This window comes from Vicia villosa, unplaced genomic scaffold (genome assembly GCF_029867415.1).
Source record: "Vicia villosa cultivar HV-30 ecotype Madison, WI unplaced genomic scaffold, Vvil1.0 ctg.000098F_1_1, whole genome shotgun sequence".
NCBI lineage: Eukaryota > Viridiplantae > Streptophyta > Magnoliopsida > Fabales > Fabaceae > Vicia > Vicia villosa.
Genome location: NW_026705010.1, coordinates 1,048,890 through 1,057,949, shown reverse-complemented (window position 1 = coordinate 1,057,949; position 9,060 = coordinate 1,048,890). Strand labels below are relative to the sequence as shown.

The 9,060-nt window shown below is 30.8% G+C and overlaps 2 protein-coding genes across 4 annotated transcripts; one reads left to right on the top strand and one right to left on the bottom strand.

Moving 5' to 3' along the window:
- Positions 1-1,519: 1,519 nt before the first annotated feature.
- LOC131624018 (putative F-box protein At5g55150) lies at positions 1,520-2,608 on the top strand. The gene has a single exon (XM_058895016.1). It carries the CDS (start codon positions 1,520-1,522, stop codon positions 2,606-2,608), a length of 1,089 nt encoding a protein of 362 aa, XP_058750999.1.
- Positions 2,609-2,925: 317 nt separating this feature from the next.
- On the bottom strand, positions 2,926-6,488 carry LOC131624033 (external alternative NAD(P)H-ubiquinone oxidoreductase B1, mitochondrial-like). Of its 3 annotated transcripts, none has more exons than XM_058895034.1 (10): positions 6,285-6,486; positions 5,422-5,698; positions 4,978-5,181; positions 4,645-4,895; positions 4,313-4,532; positions 4,021-4,125; positions 3,680-3,943; positions 3,461-3,582; positions 3,259-3,378; positions 2,926-3,193 (listed from the first exon to the last, which is right to left on the bottom strand). In XM_058895034.1, the coding sequence occupies exons 1-10, from the start codon at positions 6,371-6,373 to the stop codon at positions 3,109-3,111; spliced, it is 1,737 nt and encodes a 578-aa protein (XP_058751017.1). In that variant the 5' UTR covers positions 6,374-6,486; the 3' UTR covers positions 2,926-3,108. The 3 variants fall into 3 exon arrangements, with proteins under 3 accessions (XP_058751017.1, XP_058751016.1, XP_058751018.1); XM_058895033.1 differs by having other exon boundaries at positions 2,926-3,159; positions 6,285-6,484; XM_058895035.1 differs by lacking the exons at positions 2,926-3,193; positions 3,259-3,378 and having other exon boundaries at positions 3,460-3,591; positions 6,285-6,488.
- Positions 6,489-9,060: the final 2,572 nt, after the last annotated feature.

Sequence of the window (9,060 nt, the reverse complement as noted above, 5' to 3'; positions counted from 1 at the left end):
TTAAAATAAAGAGAGAGAATAGAGAAAGGGTTGGGATATAATGAAGAAAGAGAGAGAATAGAGAAAAGTGAGGATGGATGATTGAAGCTTTGATTGTGACAAGTGTCCAATACTTATTAGAAAATAGAAAAGTGATAGGGTGATTTTGTTAGTTACCATTTTGTCCAATTTTTAGTGCAAATCTTTTTTAAAAAAGGTTAATATGAAATTTTGGTCAATTTTCTAATAAATGATAGAATAGTAGACTTTCTTTAATATATTGTTTTCAATTTACTTACTAATAACAAAAAAATGTCGAGATACTAGGTGTGAAGAAGTTGTAACTTGTAATTGGATTCACTAATGTAAAATCCATCCAATTTATTTAATAAATAATTCATCCAATTTTTTCACTTCATATAAAATTAAAATAAATAGATTGGATCAAATATATCTAATTAAAAATATGGATGATCCAATTCACCGACTACATTCTTATTATATACTTCTAATCTATTGAATTACTATTATAACAAAAAAAAATGTTTTTATATATATATATATATATATATATATATATATATATATATATATATATATATATATATATATATATATATATATATATATATATATATATATATATATATATATATATATATATATATATAAAAGAAAAATGTACAAATTATTTCTCTTTTATTTTCTTTACAAATATTTTTATAAAAAAGATAACTCAATCTCTCTCTCTTTCTATGTAAGAGAGATAATTTAAAAGATAATTTTTATGAAATTTTATACTAGAAAAAATATTTAAGGAATATAAATTTTTACGGAATAATTATTTCTGTAAATATTTTACAAATAAATAAATTACTATAAATTAAAATATTTATTTTATTGATAGATGAATTTTATATTTAATAGACAGATTGTATTAAATGAATTTTAACTTTAATAGATAGATTGTATTAATGAATGTATTAAATATTTATCTTAAATTGTTGGATGAATTTTAAAGAATTTATTAAATGAATTTTGTCTTTAATAGATAGATTTGTCAATTCATTTACATTTTACATTCAAATTTCTACTTTTATACGACAATAAATGCAAAATCAAAAAGCTTCCAAAAATAATCCGATTTACACACAAAAATATGGTTTATATATATTTTTGCTATATATTTTTTCTATATAGATTTTTTCTAAATATATTGTTATATAATAAATTTTAGTAGAATAAGATATTATATTCATACCGAATTCAAAATTTATAATTATACTAAGAATGTTTTTCTGTAATTTGGTATCTTTTGATTGTGAATATATCTTTTACAATCTAGATCATCTTATTTCCATCACAAAAAAAAATCAATATAACGGTATGTTATCGGATCTCATGAAAAAATCAATATATATCTTCTTACAAAATCTAGATACAGGTGAGACATAATTAACTCACACAAGATATAATATTTTTGCCTATAAATAATTTTGAGAATCTCTTCCAAATACATTACACCATAACTTGAATGAATATGGCTTTCCTCTCATCGGCTCCATATGTCATTCTTCCTTCTTTCAACCAAGAAACAAATTATGAAGACAACAACGTTCATCGTAACATTCTCGTTCTCTTCCACGGCAAATTCTATACTTGGAACACTATCTTCAAGTCTTATGAAGGTGCTTGGTGTATAGGTTCTTCAAACAATTTCTTGATATTTCTTGACAACAAAGGTTGTCTTTTTCTTCTAAATCCATCTTCCAACACTTTTATTCATGTTCCACCTTTTACCAGATCATTCATCAAACATGCAAATGTCCCCTCTTATTCTTATTATGTCCAATCTCTTCGCAAAACCTTTGTATCCAAAGCAGTGTTGATGTCTTCTCCATCTCCTTCACAATACACTCTTGCTATCATGTATGATAGCCCATGCAGAATTGCTTTTTGCAATAACCATAATGCTTCGTGGGTTGAGCTCTCTGATGCGAAACGATTATATTCTGATATTGTGTTTGATAATAACATTCTTTATGCTTTGGATGAAGATGGATCAATTGAAGGATGGGATTTTCTTCATCAGAAGTTCCCAAAAAAGGTTTTGGAAATTAATTATCCAACCATGATTTTAGATAAGGAAGAAGAGGTAAAATTTTCAACTGATAAATTTTCAACTAAACTTTATTTGGTGATGTTCAAAAGAGATTTCTTGTTGATAGAAAGATTTATTGGTAACTTCGTTAATGCTAATGGTGAAGTAGTTTATGAAGGAAGTTGTTTATCAGATCAAGTTGAAATTTGTCCTTATAGAACAAAACATTTTAATGTTTACAAACTTAACTTGGTGAAGAGAAAGTGGGAAAAGATGAATTCTTTAGAAGGTCAAGTTGTGTTTGTGGGTGCTAATGAGTCAAAGTTAGTAGATTCCTCAAAATGTGATAACAAAGAAAATTTAATTTACTTTAGTGATGATAGATGGGAAGAGATGAATTTAGATTATTCATACGGTGGACATGATTGGGGTGTTTTCAATCTTCAAGATTCAAGCATCAGACTCTTAACTCCTGATGTAAATAAGATGGATCCACCACCTATTTGGATGGTTCCATACTCCAATTAACTTGTATTACCCATGATTCAACTCTCCAACTTTAATTTAATTTTCAAGTGAATTAAATTTTAATATCTACTAGTTATAGTCACTGTTATTTCTATCTGGTTTATTTGCATTTAATTATGATTATATTATTGCGTTCATTTATTATAAGCAATTGATTATCACTTTATTTTCCAAATAATTTAGTAGTTAGAATCTCACATTAAATCTGATGCAGTGGAAAATATTCAATTGGAATTTGCATATGGATTTATCATTTGAGTTGTACTATGGTAAAAAAGTGATTTTTAAATTAACAAAAACGTATCAACTCAATATCATGTCCAAATAACGTTGGTGGTAATTCTTTCTCAAACTGTTTCAAATCAAGAATTGAGATCACTATACATGAAGTATTAGGTGCAAGAATTAACAGAGAAACAACAAGACACAATAATTCACACGTTTATTCTGTTTGTTGGTCAAATTAAACTCGACTTGAATCCCTCCCAAAGACGAATCTTCTAGTCCAATCGGACACGACCAAATACCGTGTGCGCCAGCTCACTTGCTTGCTGCAAGTTGAATAACGCAGCAAATGTTTTGTATCTATAAATAATATATGGTTAACAAAAAGTAAAACAAAGTTTGTTTTGTATCATAAACAGCAATACCTTGCATATACAGAATACCAAAGCCACTGAGTGCTGTGACCGATGGAAACCCAGTCTCCAGGAAGTTCTGCTGCTGCCTGCTCCCCGCCCAATGGAGCAAATTGCCCAAAATGCTTATACCTTTTCATAATAACAATATGTAATCATAAATTCAGAAATACAGAAAACAATGCAAGCATTATATATGAAGCACGTGGTTTACCGGAAGGGGAGAAACCGATGATGTCCAGATTCTGTAAATCGTCGAGGTCCTTCGGGATGATCTTTACATTCATCATTGCGGTTAAAACAACTAGCTAGATATGCACCTTGTTGCGCAGCAACCTACATATACTGATACGTTAAAAATTTATTTCGCATGGCATTATGACAGAAAACTCTACATGAGGAAGCATTCAGTTACCGACAAAATGATGCATACCTGTGCAGTTGCTGGAAGAGTCTTCACTTGTGAATCTGCAACAGAAAGGGCAAGCTTCAACCCTTCTATGTCTATTTCTTTTCTTTCATTTCCTTCTGCATCGTTCCACAGAACCCTCAGATCAAGTATATGTTTCTTCTGTAGATAGTATTCAACTTGAGGATATCTTAAGATTATGTCATCCATCACTTCTTTGAATTCTTCTATGGTTAAGGTACCGGAGTTATCTTTGTCTGCGGCCTTAAATATGTCCAAGATGTCATCCTAGAAGCAGAGATAATAGGTTAATCATCACATAAATAAATTCAATGTTGATCTAAAGTTTAAGGCTTAAGAGGTACCATGATTTTACGTTGCTTTATTGATGAGCAATCACCAATGGCAAACACATCTTCACATCCGTTTACTCTCAACCATTCGTCAGTTGCTAGTACGTGCCTTTTAGTCTGCACGTAGATCAATTCAAGCTTCTATAAATTACCCATATCATAATTAATTTTGATTGTCAGCCATAGAATAAAATTAATTACACATTGGAACTAGCATAGTATTGTAGGAAAGTACTGATTATCTTCCCCTTAACACAAATGAATTGAAAAATGTGTTTCGGGAATGCGTGGAGTAAAACAGCACCTGACCAATTTCTTCCATAAAGTCCTTTATAACAGGAAGAGTAGAAATGCCAGTGGACCAGATAACCAATCCATGAGGCACAGAGGAAACCACTCCTGTTGATTTCACCTTCATTGTAATTTCTTTGTCATTAACACTCAAAACACGGCATCCAGTTTGAACTTCTATACCATCTCTCGTAAACTTTTGCTCAGCAAATAAACTTATTCTTTCATCAAACCTACAAGATTGAAGCCGGTATTTTCTCTGAATTGTGAGTTTTACTAAGGCAATGTTCATTTTAGATTTTAAAAGCATCAGAAAATAACTGACACATTTAACATCTCTCTTACATGTTCAGAATGTGATCTCCAGATTGAATTAACGTTATCTTCACTTTATCTTTAACGGTTGGATATAATTTGATCAAATCTTCTTGGATAAAATCATGAAGCTCTGCAGCAAATTCAACACCAGTTGGACCTCCACCAACGATTACAAAATGAAGATTTGACCTTTGCTCCTCTTCAGATTGACTTGGAAGAACAGCCTTCTCAAGACAATCTATTACAGACAGTCTGATCTTCTGAGCATCCTCGACATCCTATAAGCGATGATATAAAACATTTTGGATTAGTTGTGGAAAAAATAGACTTTTAATGATTATACACAACAAATAAGCTTACCTTCAGAAAATGGCAATTCTCCTTGACACCCGGGGTATTAAAAGTATTTACTTGTGCTCCTACCGATACAACCAAGAAGTCGTAGTCCAGAGAAAATTCACCACTTCCCACTAGCTTTTCAATATTAGACCGGCAAAAAACCTTTTTTCCTGCAGCATCAATCTTGACACATTCTGCCTCCCAAAATTTTATTTCTCCTTTACTCTGCAATGGGAAAAGAAACAAAATAAACTCCATTATCAAAAGACTAGACAGAATACCCTTGAAAAGCAACAAAAAGAAAAGGAAAACATCTCAAGACACATAACAAAGTCACTCCTCACTCAAATGATCATGTTTTGAGTTAAGGATCAAAACAACACTTCATTTTCATTTACATCAATTAATGTTTAAAAAAACCAAATACAATATAAATTCTTGAAACTCTTGTTTAGTTTGTTCCACCTTTTTAATGATGTTTCGGACGGGTTCTACGATGCTCCGAGCTTCAACTGTCCCACAAGTGACACTTGGTAATAAGGGAGTAAATGCAAAGTAATTACGAGGTGAAACAACCTGAACATCATATAATGATGCATCCAAACCCTTGAGGAAACTGGTAGCAGCCCATCCAGTTCCAAGGACAACTACTTTCTTTTTGCGCGGCTCATGATCTTCAACAATAGGACGTTCAGCTTCTGATTGTGATTCTGATTCTGAGAGTGCCACCACACCTCCACCGCTGCAATTTTCAAGAGCAATTAGATTCAATGAAATAGAAAGATTTGCTAACTAAAATCTATAAAATACTTGTGGCAGTGGCATGGCACTCCGTTAAGAAAAGCTTTGTAAACACTTGTGACTTTAATATTTATTTTAAAATTCGTTCACTTAACTTTTTAAGAGATAAAACACTATTATTCAATGATTAATTTCAACTTTTAACCATTTCACATCAATTAAGGCCCAAATAAATATACTGTGTTACAATAATCTTGTCATTTGACCACATAAATTAAAAAAATTTACAAATCAATGAAAGAGACCAAATTATCCAAATTATATGTTGAAGTATTTCCATTGCCATAAATGCACAACAAAGAACAATGATGTTAACGGTGCTAATTGGAGTATTGTTTGTTTATGGTAAGCAACTACTTTACTTAATAAATCAAAAAATATTGGAGGATTTAAATAGATTAAGGTAACCAATGGATCCATTAAGAAGCTAATTAAGGAAAGACTAACTCAAATCCCATTCCTAAAATTGGGAAGAAGAAATTATAATTACTATTAGTAATTGAAGTGAATGAGAGAAAAGAAAGAACCTGATAGTACAGAGAAGCAGGAAGTTGGAGGAGAAAGGGTGAGTGGTGAGAGCTCTGGAGGCTCTGATGAAGAAAGAACCAATCGTCATGTTGACACAAATACCAACCGCTCCCACTTCTCAGCTTGATTTTGGATCCCAACTACGTTTATTTATTAATTTTCAACTACTTATCACATTGTTGATGATGATAGTACAAAAATAAAACACATGGATTGACGCGGTGTGGTAGTTCATTTTAATTATTATTAATGTCATCATCACGTTTTAAATATGATTAGCTTCTTCTTTTTTTTTTATTCTATTGAATTGAATAATTCCAGATAATTATGGGTCTTAGTTAGTTGAAGTTATATTATTGAGATAATTATGAATTATTAAGATAATTATAGGTTGTTGAGATTATAGTTTATATTGGTGAGATAATTAAAGGTAGAGATAATTGTTTGTTAAAAAAACTAAGAATTTAGATTTTGGATAAATTAAATATAATATTATATATATGGTTTTTAACATTGTAATTCAATGCAGTTTTTACAAGACATAAATAAAGGGAACTATAACTACTCTATAATCGTAGAAGTAAGCAACTTGATCAAAATGCGTCAACAAAGCTTTTGTATGTTCCTCCCTACTCTAATATATATTTGTGTCACTGCTCTAACAATGGGTATCAGATAACGCTTAATCTAGGAAGTGCAAAATTTGTAGTGACTCGGTTCGATAGAACAGGAAATTTTGTTTATGGCAAAGGAGGGTTAAGAATTTGTTGGCTCGGTAAGATTTATAGAAGGCGCTTCATGATGAGAAACCAACAGACATCAGAACCATTGATTGGACGGGGTGAAGGAGAAGGTCGCATGTTTGGTAAGTGTTTTTGATGATGTGATGAATCATATCCTAGACCTCACAATTTCAAAGGATGTTTGGAATAAATTGGAAAATCACTACATGTCTAAGACGCTCATGAACAAATTATTCGCAAAGCAACATTTTTATAGCCTGATGATGCAGGAAGGAGACAGTTTGCAAGCTCTTGTCAACGCTTTCAATAACATCCTCGGTAATTTGACACGGCTTGGTGTGAAGGTTGACGATGAAGATAAAGCCATTATTTTGTTGTGCTCTTTATCAAGCTCTTATGATCACTTAGTGACCACTTACACATACGAAAAGGAAACAATCGCGTAGGATTCTGTTGTACCCCAAAATTTGCCCCCCCTATTTGAGACAAATTGGTTCAAGGTGCCTCCTCATGCCCATAATGAGTCCCGAGACCTCCATTTCTATTTTTGTGTTTATTTGCATTTTATTTAATTTTTATTTGGATTTTTTATTTACAAAGTTTAAAATAAAATGAAATAAAATAAATAAATAAATAAATAAATAACAAATGAGATGGAGGGCGCCTAGTTCTCAAGGAAAAGATCTAATCATTCAAGAACCTCAAAATCCATCCTTTTATTTATTTACATGTTTATTTCATTTAATTTGGATTTTATTCATATAATTCAAAATAAAATGAAATTAAATAAAATAAATAATAATTAGAGATGGTGGACACCTACTTTATGCTTCTAAAAGGACTAAACATGAGGATCTACACCATCATGGTCATCAAAACCGTGTGGTGACCTCTTGGGACAAAGATCTCTCATTTTAGGAAACTTAAAAAACATGTTTCCAACACATTCACTCCTCACCATAACTCGATTCTTTCTGTGTTTCATCATCTCCTATAAATAGACGGTCTCACCAACACAAAAAGGGGGAGACGAAAAAAACTGCATCTAGACGCCATCCTAAATTCTCCAAATTTTTCAAGAACTATGTGCAAGGTCAAATCAATACTTTCGGAAAAAATTCGAAGAAAATCAAGCCTTCCGTTCACTTCCTGGAGATTCAAAGGGTAAGCCTATGTCATTCATGATGCCTATTATTGCTTGAACAGGCTATACTTACTCTCTTCGGTTTGCATTTGTTCTAAAATTCATATTTTTTGAACTCATGTAATATTATTGATTACTAATCATCCAGATTTGCATATGAGCCTATTTAGAACAGGTTGAACGTGTTACATGGAGCTTGCAAAGTTAGGTTCATGATCTGCCATTGATGAACTGTGATAATTCATTTTCTTCGAAACTCAAAAACCAATAAGGATTAGACTTAGGTTTTTGAATCTTGGGACTTTTTCTTATTAAAATTAACCATTTCATGATTAACCATGTAAATAAATTTTTTTTAGACAATTATTTATTTTTAGCATAAAAAATACATAAAAATAAAAAAAAATAGTTTGTCTAATTGATCTTTTTATCAAATTAGTTTAGACTTAGGATTTTCTATTAATTAATTTTGTAAAATAAATTAGAACTTGGGTTAATTAATTATTAATAACACCTAGAATTAAATCATAAAAAAATATACAAAAAAAACATAAATTTAAACTTTAAGACTATTACATTTTTTCTCTATCATTGTTCTTATTTTATTGCTATTTAAATTCCTTGAAACTTGTATAGGTCGTATTCTCAATTGTAATAGTGTAGATTTATTTTCCTCGCATTTTTTCTCTATTATGTAACTGCTCACATGATGTAATAGCGTAGGATTTAATTTCCTCACTTTAATTTTTTGTACATATTTAACTGTTAGTAACTAGGCATGTATGGCAAGACCTAAAATTGACATAGAATGACCTAATTCTTTAAGAAAAATAACTAAATCAATACACTTGCACGTATGCACCTCTAGGGTAACCTCTCTCCGTTGCC